Source organism: Lutra lutra, chromosome 1 (assembly GCF_902655055.1).
Source record: "Lutra lutra chromosome 1, mLutLut1.2, whole genome shotgun sequence".
Lineage (NCBI taxonomy): Eukaryota > Metazoa > Chordata > Mammalia > Carnivora > Mustelidae > Lutra > Lutra lutra.
The window spans coordinates 13,650,613-13,667,351 of NC_062278.1; the positions used below are offsets into that span (position 1 = coordinate 13,650,613).

The window sequence follows — 16,739 nt, forward strand, 5'->3', positions numbered from 1 at the left end:
TTGTCTGTATATGTGGGACCCCCATAGACTTCGTAGACTTCGACCTCTCCTAGAGCTTGCCGAAATCAGGCTGGGTGCTGTTAGCACACACGTTTAGGGACTGAGCTGAAGGCTGCTCTCTATATGCTTTTGTGTGTCTCAGCCTCTCTGCAAAGAAGCTGTTCAGTACACACACCCACGTGCAGACACTTAGCATAAGAATTTATATATATGCTTAGATATTTTTATTTGGAGATAATTTGAGACTTAGGGAAAGTTTGCAAGAATAGTCCAAAGAATTTCTGGATATCCTTCACCCAGATTTCCCCAACATGAATATTGGACCACGTTTACTTCTTTATTTTCCTGTCTTTGGTGTGCGAGTGTGTGTGTGTGTGTGTGTGTGTAAAATATAATTTTTTTCCTCGAACTGTTGAAGAGTTTAGTTGTGGGCATAATACCCCCCACTTTTTTTTAAAGATTTTATTTATTTGACAGACAGAGATCACAAGTAGGCAGAGAGGCAGTCAGAGAGAGAGGAGGAAGCAGGCTCCCCGCGGAGCAGAGATCCCAATGTGGGGCTCGATCCCAGGACCCTGGAATCATGACCTGAGCTGAAGGCAGAGGCTTTAACCCACTGAGCCACCCAGGCGCCCTGCATAATACCCCTTTAATCCTAATTACTACATGCAGTTCATTTCCTGTATGTTCAAGTGCTACTTGGATGAGTGCCTTTTCTCCCCTCTTCATATTAAAGGTGTTAATCCTTCCATTTGAAATACAGTTTGGTTGGTTGGTTTCTGCTTATAATGATGATATGTGTTTTCTAAATGAGTACATTCATTAGGACAGTTACAAATTGTGACAAGGGTCGATAATTTGTTAGTTAATTAGAAAGTTGCTTAGCGAGGGTCAGAATAAAAATGGATACATTCCAGACATTCCTTGAAACGTTTGTTTGTTTGAAGATTTTATTTATTTGAGAAAGAGGATGAGCAGGAGGAGAGGCAGAGGGAGGGGGAGAAGCAGGCTCCCGGCTGAGCTGAGCAGGGAGCCCGATGCGGGGCTTGATCCCAGGACCTTGAGATCATCAGCTGAGCCGCCCAGAAGGCCTGAGACCCTTGGTTGTACTCTGAGACATCTAACATTGATTATATTCACTTAGCCGTCTCCTGCTGTGGGGCTGGTTGTTTGGGTTTAGTTCTGGTTAATCCCTTGAGGAGAGTTAGAGAGACAGAACTTGATGTGGACATGGCTGCATTATGAGCAGGGTTGTTCGGGGAGGGACTGGTACGTGGATTCTCTCAGTGAGCTCTTTCTAAAGGGTCGCAGTTCTAAATTCCACTCGAGTGGGACTCTCTTTGCTGACCTTCACTGTCCTGGTTTATGGCAACACCTGACAGTCTCCCTTCTGTCCGTAAGGCAAGACCAGTATCGTCATGGCCCAGGGGCTGGTTTCTAGCACATCTGAGTTGGCTTCTGGAATTGTCTGCATCTCCTCTGAAAACTGTGGCTGCTGGTTGCACCGTCCTACTTAGTTTAAATCCTGATTGTATATTTGGCCAAAAATACAAAAACTTGTTAAAATATTCAAACTGTGGGATGCCTGGGTGGCTCAGTCAGTTAAGCATCTGCCTTCGGCTCAGGTCATGTTCCCAGGGTCCTGGGATCGAGCCCCACACCAGGCTCTCTGCTCAGTGGGGAGTCTGCTTCTCCCTCTGCCTGTTTCTGTCTCTCTCCCTCTTTCTGACAAATAAATAAAAATATTTTTTAAAAAATATTCAAACTGTGTTGCTTAGAACGCTAGTCCTAAGGCAGTATTAGAAAAAAAAGAATTAGTTCTGAGGTCACGTTTTGATAAAATATCCCCATGGAAATTTGCGTCGTCCATCAGCCAGAGAGAGTGTCTGTGACATTCTCTGGAAATACAGTCTTTGTGTATAAACCCCTCATACCTGTGCACACTTTGTGTCCTGAGAGCATTTTTTAAGGCCAGAAGAATAAATGAATACCTTAATTATGTTTATCTGTGGCTGCCTGTATGGTTAAGCCCTAGGTAAGTAGGAAGTTAAACAAATGACCTAATATGGTTAATGTGAGGCGTTAAAGTTAGAGCTTTTTCTTCTTCATCTTTTCTTGTTGAATTATCGAGTCTGTCTCGAGGCATCACTGCCCCAGCAGAGTCAGACTGTCCCTGCTGGGACCCTCTCAGCCAGGGTGGTGAGGTTGGGAGGGGGTGGGGCTTGAAAGGGAGAGGAGGAGATGTAGAACGTGTAGGTCTCTAGTTACCCATTCTGGGTGGTTCCAAAGAAACTTCTTGTTTTAGTAGACAGTCTATCAGAATTCTGTGCATTGTTTGTTAGAAAAATTGCACATCGAAATCCAAAACTTTTTTCTTGGAATTTCACTTTTAATTCTAATCAGTCGTGTGCTCTCTCTCTGAACAAGACCAGATCAGTGTGAAACATAAGGGTATTTTTCTGAGACTTGTATATATATATTTGGGTATACGTGTATATATATATATATATATATATATGTATATACATATGTATATATAAATGTGTAGGATACAGAGCATCCTTAGGCATATTAAATTCTAGGTTTTTTATGTTTTTAAATTTTTTTAAATTCTGGGGTTTTTTTTAAGATTTTTTTTTTTTTTTTTTTTTGGAGAGAGAGAGAGCAAGTGCAAACAGGAGCAGAGGGAGAGGGAAAGAGAGAATCTCAGGCCAACTTAGCACTGAGCAGGGAGCCTGACACGGGATGGGATCCCAGGAGCCTGAGATCATGACCTGAGCCAAAATCAAGAATCAGCCCAGGTGTCCCAAGGCACATTAAATTCTAATAGATCCTTTTGAGGCAGAGGGTGTGGTCTGGGATAGGATACCTGACTCACTCCCAGAGTCAGGCGTGTTTCTCCCATTCTCACCTACTCCATGCTAGGATATGGAGCCGTGTTGGAGAGGACAGAGTTAGTGACCGGGGACGCGTGTCTTCTAATTTTGGGGTGTATGCATTTCCTGTCTCTACTTGGTGTGTCACTTCGACCTCCCAGCAGGAGCTAATGAGAGATTGCAGGAGCATTCTGCTTTTTTCCAAAATGCCATCGATATTTTCTCATTAACATTCATACATCCCAGCTGGGGCATTTAAAGACCCAAGGCTGGAAAAGCAGTGACATCTCCAGTGTAATTAGCGAGAAGGCCAGCTCCTGCACGGAGCACGAACACGTCAGCCCTCACCCTTTCCCGCGGGCAATTTCAGGCCATCGGTGAGCAGAGCGAGGCTGTGACAGGTGTGAATGGTGCTGATCTGTGGGGAGGGTCAGGCACATGTGAGCCCCCCGTGTCCTGCTGATATTTCCAGATGAGGATGAACGTGAACTAACTGCGGTTTTTCTCGTTAAATCCAGAAAGTGCTGTTCTCTCTGGGGGGATCCTTTCTGTATTACGCTGACCGCTTCAAGCTCTATAGTGCCTTCTGCGCCAGCCACACGAAGGTCCCCAAGGTGCTGGTGAAAGGTAGGCGGGTGAGGACTGGGTGGCAGGTGGGCGTATCTGGTGTAATTCACACCGCTATGGCTGGCAGTGCCAGGGGTGTTTGGACAGAGATCCAGGAGTCGTGCCAGATAGTTCCTCAAATAAGGGTACTGAGAAGTGACATGCACGACTGTCTTTTTTTTTTTTTTTTTTTTTTTTTTTTTTAAGTAAACTCTGTGCCCATGATGGGGCTCAGACTCACAACCTCTGAGATCAGGAGTTACACACTCTACTGACTGGGCCAGACAGGCACCCTGACATCCTGAACTAGCCGTCTTGTCAATAATTAATTAATTAACTAATTAATTTTAAAAAGATTTATAAAGATTTTAAAAGAGGAGCAGAGGGAGAAACAGATTCCCCCCTGAGCAGAGAGCCCAGTGCAGGACTCCATCCCAGGACCCCTGGGTCATGACCTGAGTGGAAGAGGCACCCCGGCACCCCTTGTCAGTTTTCTTGTAATGCAAGTTTTGACTAAGCTATCTGGGGCCAGAATTAAGGGGGCATTTTGCAATTATGCAAAAACGGGTGGGTGGGCTTTAGAAATTCCCTGCTTTATTCCTAATTTTCACTCATTTCCTTATAACTTTGTACACTTCATATATATTTTGGTGGCATTCCATCTTTCCTGCACCTTTTTTTTTTTTTTTTTTAAGATTTTATTTATTTGGTCGAGAGACCGAGAGAGAGCTCAAGCAGGGGGAGCGGGAGAGGGAGAAGCAGGCTCCCCCTGAACAGGGAGCCCAACATGGGCCGATCCTAGGACGCTGGGATCATGACCTGAGCTGAAGGCAGCTGCTTAACGGACTGAGCCCCCTAGGCGCCCCTTTCCCTCACCTACTTTTGTTGCTAGCTGTGTGATATTAACTATTCCCCCCGCCCTCAACTTGCATTTCTGTTTTGCGTAGAACAGAGTAGGGTTTTAAATTGGCAGGGTCCTTTCCCTCAGTGTTCTGGAGAAATGATGGATCATTCTGAGAGCCTCCAGGAAGCTGTTTTGCTTCCCTAGTTCACATGTGATGTTGGTGATAGGTAAATGGATTAAAAAACAAACAAACAAAAAATCTAACCAATTTCTCTGGGGAACAGTATAACTAGTAGAAAGTTGGTTTGCAGAGACTCTCTGGAAATCAGCCTGCTTGGTCTTGTTTTTGTTTTTGTTTTAAAGATTTTATTTATTTGTTTGACAGAGATCACAAGGAGGCAGAGAGGCAGGCAGAGAGAGAGGGAGAGAGGGAGAAGTAGGCTCCCCAGTAAGCAGAGAGCCCGATGCGGAACTCGATCCCAGGACCCTGGGATCATGACCTGAGCCGAAGGCAGCGGCTTAACGCACTGAGCCAGCCTGCTCGGTCTTAACACTTCCCCGTGGCCGTCGTCACACGTACAGCTCCTGATCCAGTCCCTGAGTACGCAAATAATTGATACATGTTATGCTTTCCTGCCAGAGAGAATGAGCTTGACTTAATTTAAAACCTATTAAGGAAATATTAGTACAGTGCAGGTCTCTGAATAACAGAAGAGCCTGCCCCAGATAATGACATACTTCATGGCAGAGATCGTTCATGCAACAGAATCTCCTCCAGCCCAGAAATCCGAAGAGTGCCTGGGAGTCTCCTTGTCCTGTTCTCTGCACCAGACAGTGTCTTCACATGCGCTGTATCGGTCCTGTCGCTCTGTGCACACATTTCTTTTTAAACTTTAAATGAACGCCGATGGGTAGGAGATCGTTAATGTAACAACTTCAGAGCACTTTGCTCTGCTGTAAAATTATATACGCGTTACAGTCCTTAGAGCAATTTGTGTTCTTTTTAATCACTCAGTAGATTAAAGGCTTCCCCTATAGGTTTTTCTTAATTCAATAACATTGAGGGTTTTTTTGCACCTGAAAAACATTATCGTGTCTTTCCAAACGATCCCATAAAACACGAGGCATGGCCTACATTTTTCTAATGGCCAGATGTGCCAAGAGGGTGATGAGAACGCTTTGAAAACAGAAAGTACCCGACTGACTCTTAATGGGCTCCCAGTGAGGCTGGATGGGAGGGACACTCCCTTAGCTCACAAGGAGCTGAGAACCGTGCCCTCTGGCGTGACATGTAGTTGAAGGCTTCAATGCTCATGGCCCTATTTCTGGGCTTGTGGACTGTGGGTGGATTCCTGCGCCCCTGGCAGATGTGGACGCACACCGGGATATCCCACAGAAGCTACGGCGTCCCTGTGCATCGGCTCAGGGCTGGGCCTCATTTCCCTGACACGTAGGCCATTCATTCCCAGTGTCCTTTTCTCTTCACACATTTCTTCTTTGAAAGGAAGAGAAATGGTGGCTGAACCCCAGGAGGCTGGTTCCTCTGAATGGTGCCAAACGGGGATGAAAAGACGGTGGTCTTTATGAAGCCGCCTTCCTGTGATTGCTGTTTTAAAGATAGAATAATCATTTTACAATTCATGATGTCCTTTGACCCCGTCTTCTGGTCTTGGCTCACACTGCTTGTCCCCGGAGATGGAAATACATTTTTATCAGAAGCTTTTGAAAACACGTAGGCCCATTGTTGGGTCACTTTGATATATTGTCCTTAAACCGCCCCCCCCTTTCTTGCACTTACTCCCTTTTCCATCTCCACCATTTCTTTGCACCTGGAAAGCATTAATTAGCCTTGTCTTCCTAATTCCCCACTGGTGGCCACCTCTCTGCTTGTCTGGGGACTCACAACTCTCCAGGGCTGCTTTTCAGCCCAGCTGGGACCCACATAAAAACTGGGCTGGTGAGGGAAGGGCTCCCTGAGTTATATGAGGTCAGGTGTACGTTTCCCTGGGAGAGAACTCCGCAGTCCTGGGCAGGAGAGCCCGCCCTCCAGATGCTAAGAGTGGGTAGCCCTGAATTAACATAGAACAGATCTGAAAAGGCGTTCACTGTGGGAGGGCCAGCCCTGCCCCACTTCCCAGAGCCCCCGAGCATGCTGCTTCTGGTTTGTGCTTTCTTTTTTTTTTTTTCCCCCCCTCCTGTCTTTTCTCCCAAAAAGAAGGCCCTGCCAGCAATGAAAGGCTTGAAAGAGACAGAGAAAACCAGGGTAAAGAGTGTTTTAAAATGCAGGCTTTCTGATGGTTCAGATACGGGAAACCAACGGATCCGAAGACAATGGCCATTGAAAAGATAGTTTGTTCCTTGCAGCTCCCACGAGGAAGGGGCATGACGTGCCCCATGGGGAAGTGCCAGGGCCAGTCAGGAAGCAGAAGGAGCCAGGGGAAGATGTGGGCGACTTTACTGCGGTTGTTGGGAGAAGGCAGGAGCAAGGCACGGTGGGCGGATTTAGGATTGGGTCATTTCAGTGGACTCTGGGATATCGGGGCTGGCCCAGGTGGTTTGGTACCTGGCCCTGAGTAGGGCAGGGCACAGTGGCCCAGAGTGAGAGAGCCCACTAGAAGAGGTCGGGGTGTGGGGTGTGGGGGCTCCAGATTGCTTGGTTTGCATATGAAAGGTGTGCTCCCAGGCTCCTTTACCACCTCTAGGAATTGGTAGCCCTAGGAGGAGGGTTCTTAGTCCCAGAGTCTGTAAGGCCCCTGATGTCAAAATATCAGAATACAAAGTCGCTCTCAGTCCAAGGAGGCTTAACAGCAGCCCCTGAAAACCCGCAGTGTGTAGGATTCACAAACCCTGTTATCCCTTTACTCAAACCCTGTATTGCCCCCAAATAAATAAGGCCCTTCCAGTCGTCTCCCTGGGGCCCCCACCTTCCGTCTCCCCATTGCCCACCCTCCACTCAGTCCTGGGGAAGGGTGCCCCCAGAATAAGTGAGGGGGATTGTGAGGAGGGGGCATTTTGGGGATCCACCCCGACAGCCTGTGTTTCTCTCTTCCAGCCAAGACGGACCCGGCTTTCAAGGCGTTCTTAGACGCCCAGAACCCGAAACAGCAGCACTCGGCCACCCTCGAGTCTTACCTCATCAAGCCCATCCAGAGGATCCTCAAGTACCCGCTTCTGCTGAAGGAGCTCTTTGCCCTGACGGACGCCGAGAGCGAGGAGCACTACCATCTGGACGGTGAGCCCCGGGCCCTGAGGTCCGTCCCCCTCGCGTGCGCCTCCAACGAGAGCCTCAAGACAACCTTTCCGTTTCCTGCCTGTTTTCTTCCAGTGGCCATCAAGACCATGAACAAGGTTGCAAGTCATATCAATGAAATGCAGAAAATTCATGAAGAATTTGGGGCTGTGTTCGACCAGCTCATTGCTGAGCAGACTGGTGAGAAGAAAGAGGTAAGGACGCCCGCTTCTCAGGACTCCCAGCAACGAAGCTGGGTTGGTTTCATTGTTGGGTGTTTTTTTTGAAGGTGTTATTTGTAAGTAAAATGGTTACGAAGCTATGGTTTCTGTTGGTGGAACTTTTGTCGTTTATCCAAGGCTGCAGGTGAATTTTCTTCCTGAGCTGAATTATTTCCTGATATAGGAACTGTGTTTCTGAGTCTCACCGCTTCCCCCTCGGGACCTCTGGTTCTGTTAAGTGTGAGCTTGAACTTCCAGACATAGCTGGGGCCACTTGTACAAGCACCGTAAAAGGTCAAAGCTACATCCCTGGAAATTTAGAACAAGGCTTGGCATATAGTAGGTGCTCAGTCAATATTTGCTGAATGAGTGACAGTTTCAAATGACTTCAAGAAATTTTTTTTTTCCAAGTCTTACCTAAAAACCTACTTAGAAGAAACAGTGACAGGAACGATACACGTGAGAAAAACTTAGAGCAAACCCTAAGTAGTGCCCGAGTCAATGAGAAGACTTCCCAGGACCCTGGGATCGTGACCTGAGCGAATAAAAATTCTGATAATACTGAGATGAATCCGAGGGCTCGGCATAGTACGTGGTAACATTCATCACTGCCTTTGGACATTCAACTGGAGTATTCTCCTCGGGTTTGCTTTCTGCCTTTAAAGAAAAAATAAAGGAAAAAAGCCAGGAGGAGACTAAGCAGAAAACACTCCTGCTGGGGTAAAGGGGGAGACTTAAAGGCGAGGGAGTGGCGGACGCTTGATTAGTCCAGCTGAGAGAAGAATGGCCTCGTCTTCAAGGTATACAGGGGTCCCATCCAGGTTCATTTTTATGTCCTCAGGGAAGCAAAACAAGTTTTCAGACTGCTCAAAGATAATTTTCAGAGACAGCTAAAATCTTGGCATCTCCTCTAGACATAAGATCCAACATATATTAAGAAATTTATTTTACTCATGGGGTCGGAGGGAGCCAGGCAGATGTCCTAAGGGTTTGTTGGAAAGGTTGGAACCGCACAGGTATGTTTATGAAGGGAAGAAATATGGCGAGGGTTTGTGAACGGAGGCACACTGGTTTCTCCCCAGTGGGAGGAAGTCGGTCAGGTCGGTGTCTGACCGGACATCCGCTGTCTGCACCTTGTAGAGAGTTTCCAGAGGTGCCCAGATGCCGCATAGAGGGCTGGGGCCTTCAGGCCTGGGAGGGTGTCCTCCAGAGGATGCGTCATTCTCTGTGGACGCACAATTTATTTTTTTCTGCTGCTGTGGCAAGCAGAACACAAGTGTGCTCTCAGTCTACCTGACAGATGCTTTCATCAGTCAAGGAGGGCAGGAAAGATGGGCGCTGCGACTCTGGAAAGGTGGATGGAGAGCTCTGGACGGAGTTCTCATTTTATAAAACTTCATTTTATAATGGACGGAGTTCTCATTTTATAAAACATGGTATGCTTATGAAAGGGCAAAACAACAGAAAAAGTCAAGAAGCAAAAAACCATTCTCCATCTCAAAACAAAGAACTTAACCACTCTTAATGTTTGGGTGTTTATTTTGATTAAAAAAGTTATATATCTGCATATGCTTGAAAATTATAGTATACCTTGTTTTTTTATGTTATTTTAAATTATTCAAAGAATCATTTAAATTATTGTGTAATAGTTCATTGTGTGACTGAACAATGATTAATTCCAATCGTTGGGTAATCCTCTTGGCTTCATTTATTGACTACGATGAGTAATCCTGCAAACATTTTTTGTCATAACACTTCTCCCTCCTGTATTTTAGTTTTTTTCCTTTTGATAGAAGTGAATTTTGTTGAGTCTTGGAAATGAACATTTTATTTTATTTATTTTATTTTATTTCATTATATTGTTCATTATCTGCCAAACTCGTTTCTGGATTTGAATGACCTTGGGAGCAGAGGGCATTTATGGCTAAAGACTAGAAGATGATGTGCACGGTGGATTGTAAAGCATTGAGAAAAAAAGATGAATATGGTTCAAAAGTCAGGAACTGTAAAAGGGACACGGCTTTGGTGAAACTGCCCGTTCTCTGAAATGAAATTCTGACCATCAAGCAAGAAATCTTTCCAGCAAGGAACAAAGAGACCAAGTGCTATACAAACTAGCCTCCTGTGAGCTGAAATTTTGTAAAAAGAAATGTGCAAAAGATGGAAGGAGGGACATTCGACTGCCTACCAGTGTTCAAGAAAAGGAAAATCCTATCTCAGTATTCCGATGACCAGAGTCCAGAAAGATCAAGGCTCGGAAAAAGATGCGGAACACAGCAACAGGAGATTGTGTTTTCTTTGGGACGCCTGGGTGGCTCAGTTGGTTGGACGACTGCCTTCGGCTCAGGTCATGATCCTGGGAGTCCCGGGATCGAGTCCCGCATCGGGCTCCCAGCTCCATGGGGAGTCTGCTTCTCTCTCTGACCTTCTCCCCGCTCATGCTCTCTCTCAAAAAAAAAAAAAAAGAAAAGAAAAGAATAAAAAGGAGATTGTGTTTTCACACCGTAAAAAGAATAAGGAAGAAATAGACCCCCAAGGCAGGGTAGAGGTATCACGGCCAAAGACGATTGATCTCTCGGGGGGAAGGACTTGGTTTCCACGCAGTCCCTCTTTGAGAATGGTCTTGTAACCGGAAGGGATAGAACGTCTTGATTTCACAAACACAAAACCCTGGGGAGAATGGCTTCCAGGGAAATAGTGCGCAGGTCAGTTACAATTCTGTCACACTGCTCACAGCGTAAGTTGGAACAATTATGGAAACCTGGAGGCAGGCAGGTCACGTGTCCAGATTTTCACAAAGGTGATTCCTGATCATTGTATTTCCCTTTTAATGGCAATATCCAGTAAAAACCTCGAATGGATTTATGAATGGTTTGTAAACAGTTACAGTTAGGAACAGTTATCAGTGTGTTTTGGGAAAGGTAGGCCACTGTTGAAATGGTAACATTCCAGGGATGGGGGTACCTGATCTCTCATCAGCCAACTTCCCTGCAGGCAGATACGTTCGCAGAGAACAAAGCGGGCTAGGAAACACTGTGATGAAGCTAGGCCTTCAGCCTCCTAGTCCGTGGCAAACCCTGGGGAGCTGGACTGGATTGCACAGATCATTCCTTTTGCTTAGGTAGGAGGAGAAAAGGCCTCAAAAAAGAAGGGTTCAAAAGACCTGGTATGGCAGGACATCCCAGACCCCTAAGCAGAACTTAGTCTTCGGTTTGGGCAGAAGATTCAACAGTCTGTGGAAGGCCAAGGGGAGGCACTGTTGGCTGGAGGGGTGGCCCTGACCCCTTCTTTCATTTGCATGTGGAAACTTGAGGGACACCATGTGGGCTGGGACTAGATCAGTCCATTGTTAGAATGTAACAACTCAACATCTTCCCATGCCCTACAACAAACACAGGTGTGTTCTATTGAACAGAACTAGGCTTAGGCATGCCCTTTCCACAGCTGGAAGGGGGAGCTCAGGAGGGCTGGTGGATACTTGTTATGCCAAGCGCATGGCCCAGGGCACGGTGACTAAGCCCAGAGTCATCAGGGATTTGCCCGGTCGAGTGGGAGGTGCTCGAAAAATCACACAGCAGAGTGTGTTGGAAGGAAGAAGTAGAGTTTGGACAACCATCTGCTCTAATGACCTTTTCATGACTTTTAAAGACTTACCCCTAAGCCTGGGACCCAGAATGGTGGTACTGGGAATCTGACTTCTGTGTCTAATAAGCACCCTGTGTGGATGCTCGGGGCATGGGTGGTAGAGATGTTTTAGTTTCCTTAGCTGATACTGTCCTGGGAGGTTGGTTGGCTGGTTATTTTCTATGTCCAGGCAAACTAATACGATGGCTGAACTTTTTTTTTTTTTTTTTAAACCCTTGGCTATCCTACTAATAACACAGGTCAGTAATAGAGTAATTATAAACCTAACGATTCATCACTCATGACAGGGATGGCAACATCAGTGCGTTTTGTACTGCTGGAGCCACGTGGCCAGCATCAGATGGTGTCTGGCTTGGTGCCTCAGGAGGGGCACTGCCAAGTGGCCCTGGGTTCGGCAGAGGGCTGCTCGGTCGCCGCTGTATCTAGAAACCCCATCAGGGCATATGCAGCAGAACGACCCAGATCCTTGTGTCTTTTAGAAGCTCAACATCAAAGTTTAATATCTGAAATGCTGCCTTGAGCTTGATTCCTACGACTGCAGAGCCTACTGACCACTTACCGTATCTACCAGTGGGTGGACCGCGGTCTCTGATGGTTACAGAGCCTTGTTTTCTGATGTGGTTGCCCCGAGAGCAGGTCAGAGACCAGATGATCCTCCCACCGGCAAGTAGGCTGCTGAGTTGGAAGAAGGAGGAGACGTGGATGGACTTCCACGTGGGCCCTGGACTCCGGAGAGAAAGGCAGACGGGGCTGTCGAGAGGCACAGGCACTGGATTCCTGCGCAGGTGTGTCTGGATGGCTCTCCAGAAAGACTCACTGGGACGGGCTGGCCACTGGACCTCACGGTTCCTGCGGATCCCAGAGCACAGGCCGCACACACTCCAAACTCCTCAGTTGGCTTCTCTCTCCCTCCTCAAAAGTGAAACGAAATCTTTAGACAGAGCTGGAAGAAGAAAAAAATAATCGATTCCACTGCTTCCTGGAAAAAACTGTGGCTCCGAGGGGATTTAAACTCACAGGCGGAAAGGCCTGGTTTTCTGGGGCGGATCTCCGTGATGGACGGCTGCTCGTTTCTTCTTCGGAAATGGTCTCCATTGGAACACAGACCGATGCCGATTTCGGAGATGAGTTTTGGCAGAGTTACTGTGTGTGAATTTGGGGGCGGACCCAGTTTCTCTACCTCTTTGCCATTGTATTCTTGAAATTCTTGTAGACAGATGTGGGATAAAGGAGAAAAAATAGTGACCAGATGTTTTTAAGGACAATGTTTTCATGAAGTAAGATTGACATCAGCCTGCCAGATTTGAAAACGTGAAAATCGGTCTGTTTCTGCAGCACCTGGTAAGGTTTGCCCTGTTCCTGTTTTTCAGGTTGCAGACCTGAGCATGGGGGACCTGCTTTTGCACACCACGGTGATATGGCCAAACCCACCGGCCTCCCTGGGAAAGTGGAAAAAGGAGCCAGAATTGGCAGCCTTTGGTACGTACCAGAACGGGGTTGGGGCATCTGGGTGGTTCATCAGTTAAGCATCTGACTCTTGATTTTGGCTCAGGTCATGATCTCAGGGTTGTGAGATCGAGCCCTGCATTGGGTATGGAGCCTGCTTAAGATTCTCTCCCTCTCTCTCTGCCCCTCCCTGCTTGCTCACTCCCTCTCTCTCTCAAAAAAAAAATAAAATAAAATAAATAATAATAACAGGGTTGGTGGGGATAGCACAGAGAGGGAAGCTGGGCTTCCTTTGCAAAGTAAGAACATTTCTTTCTCAAGACCCAGTTTATTAACATTAAGTTCATTTCAGTTATCTGAATCGGTCTCCCTGGCCCGGCCACCAGCGTGTCCGAAATAGTGAGTGAAAACTTCCAGGTCCGTATGGACAGTGTGACCACCCCGTCACATAGGAGGGAGGGAATGGCCTTGCCGAGCCTGCCCCGCGAATCAGCATGTACGCAGGGAAAGGTTTTGTTGTCGTCGTCACTGCTCAGAATCTTTTCAAAATAACAGGTTAATAATAAGCCAAGGAAAACTTGTGTGAGACATGAAGACAACACTGCCTGGTTCTGAGAGATCTGAGCTCTTTCCTGGTCTCTCTGACTCCGCTGCATGGGTGATGTTGGGATTCGGGCCGTTGGTTCGCAGCTGGCCTGTTGGGGCAATGCTGGGGCGCCGTGATCACTCGTGGGCTGCTTCTCACTCGCGTGACTAATTCAAGCCGAAGCAGAGACGCTTGTGGATGATTTATTTTTTAATAAACTAGTTAGGCATTTTGAGACAGAAAACTATGGGATTGCGTGTGTAATTCAGGAAATACAGCTTGTGGTTGCAGGAAAATTCTTCTGTGGGACCTGGTTCTGTTTTACATCATGTCTTCTGAGCCCCAAACAGAAGACTCATTGGTAGGCACTCAATATAAAGGAAATCGAGTATTTTCCATTCTCTTACCTTACCTTGTGTTTCTAGGGGAAAGGGATGGTTGCTTATTGCTTCTTTAATGGAACACTTTTTTTTTCTTTCCCCCACGATGTGAATGGAGTATCCCCAAATGGAACATCCTTGTGGTGTTAAAATCAGAGTGTTGGACATCAAGACTGTCGAACATCCTGTTAGCTCACCCAAGGCTTCGCTGAAAAGCTTAGTGACGTTCCTAACAGTTTCAATGAGCCGCTAGAGCTAGAGTTGTTGATGCCATTTCCTTAAAAATAACAAAGTTGGGTAGAAGTGTGCAGGGAAAGCGTGTGACCAGATAGGACATACAAGAAAGGATTGGGATATGGTAACATGTTGGCAGTTTTTGATGGGTGGCTGCTTTCGGTGGGGGTAGGGATAGTTTTGTCCCCCCGTCCCCACCACACATTACCAGTTGTGTCTCTTATATTGTAATTGCTTCTTAGAAGGGCTGGGAGCTTTCAAATGCTTCTTGGTAGGTGGCTTCTGGGAAGTAAGATTCCAAAGTAAATGACCCAAACCGTCTATCTTCTGGTTTCTGATTCTGGATTACTGAAGAATGGTTCCAGAGTTCCACACTGGAATTTTTCGTGACTGTCTCCTGAATTGTACAGATTTCCTGTGATTAGAAATAAACAGATTTAGGGGCACCTGGGTGGCTCATTCAGTTGAGCATCTGCCTTTGGCTCAGGTCATGATCCCGCGGTCCTGGGATCGAGCCCCGCATCGGGCTCCCTCCTCAGCGGGAAGCCTGCTTCTTCTCCCTCTCCCCCTGTTTGTGCTCTCTGTCAAATAAATACATAAAATCTTTTTTTTTCTTTTTAAAGAAATAAAGAGATTTAAAAGAAGAAAAAATTTGGAAGAAAGGAGGGGTCGACCAACTTTCTCTGTGAAGGCCACGTAGTAAATACTTCCAGGTTCAAGGGCCACGAGGCCATGTGCAGTCAGAGGCAGACAACATGTAACCAAGTGGACTTCTGTGTTCACACGCTGTTCCCAATGGGCCGTGGGCCCCGGTCTGCCAACCAGTGGTACAAAGGGTTCCGGAAATGCTGGTTTTGAGGTTTGGGGTTTTATTTGGTTGCTTGCTGCCCAGGCTCTGATAGAGAACAGTGTGTGTTTCACTCTGCGTCACTCTGTTCCCTGCCCCACGGGTTGCTTCCTGGGGTTGGGAGGGTGGGCTGTCTCCCCAGATCAGAGCCCCCAACCCCTGTGCTGGGTGTGAATGGAAGCCGCAGCCCCCAGGTCCTGATCGGTGGTCACACTGCCAGTGGGTCCCGCGGGCGCCACAGTGAGGTGAGACGCTCCTGAGGCTCTAGGAGAAGCGGGAAGGATTCAAGCCAGGGTTGTGAGTAAGGGCAGACCGTCCTCACCATGATGAGATGAAATTCTTCGTAGGTTCCCAGTCCGTAAAGGTGCCACGTTGGGCCGTTGTGGTGGCATGAACAGAGCCTTGGAAACGCCCTTTGAAATCTGGAGTTATTGTTGTAAGGGAAGCAGATTACCATGGAACCGGCAGCATTGGGGTTAAAACGTGGTTGTCTCTTGTTTTGATTTAAATCTCTAATCTCAGGAAACAGTGCAGCTTTCTTCTGCAACTGAAATCGGTGTATTACACTCCTAGCACCTTGATATTTGCTTCCAGGACAGCTCATCTGAACTGAATGTTGATCATTACCTCAAAAAAAAAAAAGGAAAAGAAAAAGGAAAAGAAAAAGAGTTTGTTGAGGCTTCTGCCTTTTTGGGTATTAGAGGATCACCTTCGGGGTGTGGAGGGAGCGCTGGGGGCGGGCAGGGGTGGCTAGGAGTTTTGACTGAGGTCCTGTCTATGAGATAAGGACAACACTTGCAGTCAGTTGAGTGAGAATAGCCCCAGGGCCAGACAGAGCTTAAGGAGGAGGTGGTTGTAACCCCAGCTGAGGACCACGGTGGCCCTACCACTGTGATCCAAGATGGCTGAGGTCAAGGTCAACTGAGGCAGGCCAGCCGCCTTTTTGGAACCATGGCGGCCACCCCATTAAGCTGTGGTCCCAGGGACGTGGTGGGTCTTCTGAGACTAGGTCACTGGACAACCTCTCCCAGGGAGAGTTCCCTCAGTTTTAAAGGACGTGTTGTCCTGGCCACTGTAAGTTCTGGAGGCTTCCTGGTGAGCACACAGGACCTCTTCAGCTACTGAGCTCAGCCTCTGTGCAGAGCTGGTGCAGCCTCCTTGGCCAGTGGGAAATTGGGAGAGGGCACCTCTCAGTCCATCCTCTGGTATTCTTTTTTTTTTTTTTTTTAAAGATTTTATTTATTTATTTGACAGACAGAGATCACAAGTAGGCAGAGAGAGAGAGAGAGAGAGAGAAGATGAAGCAGGCTCCCCGCGGAGCAGACATCCTCTGGTATTCTTTTTTTTTTTTTTTTTTTTTTTTTTAAGATTTTTTTTTTTTTAAATTTATTTGACAGAGAGAGATCACAAGTAGACAGAGAGGCAGGCAGAGAGAGAGAGAGAGGGAAGCAGGCTCCCCGCTGAGCAGAGAGCCCGATGCGGGACTCGATCCCAGGACCCTGAGATCATGACCTGAGCCGAAGGCAGCGGCTTAACCCACTGAGCCACCCAGGCGCCCTCCTCTGGTATTCTTAAGGGGGCCCAGATGCGGGGAGTGCGAAGGGCCAGGGTCAGTCCAGACCCAGTGGCTAGAGTTGGTTTCTTCACGCCTTCAGGTTCTTTTCTGCAAGGGAGGTGAGAGCCATCCTGTGCTGAGGGGAGGCGGGGAGGCTGACTGATCCTAAAGCAGATGGGAAATGAACCAGACACTCTGGGTTGGTCTCCAGAGGGCCTGGGAGCCTGCCCCCACCCTATCCCAAGGAAGAATTTGCTGAACATTTATTCC

The 16,739-nt window shown here is 47.3% G+C and overlaps 1 protein-coding gene across 1 annotated transcript in view; it reads left to right on the forward strand.

Moving 5' to 3' along the window:
* Positions 1-16,739, forward strand: part of TIAM1 (TIAM Rac1 associated GEF 1) — a 383,611-nt gene that overhangs the window by 354,572 nt on the left and 12,300 nt on the right. Inside the window, 4 exon segments of the mRNA XM_047721169.1 lie at positions 3,395-3,503; positions 7,379-7,558; positions 7,652-7,770; positions 12,792-12,900. Coding sequence (XP_047577125.1) covers positions 3,395-3,503; positions 7,379-7,558; positions 7,652-7,770; positions 12,792-12,900 — 517 coding nt within the window.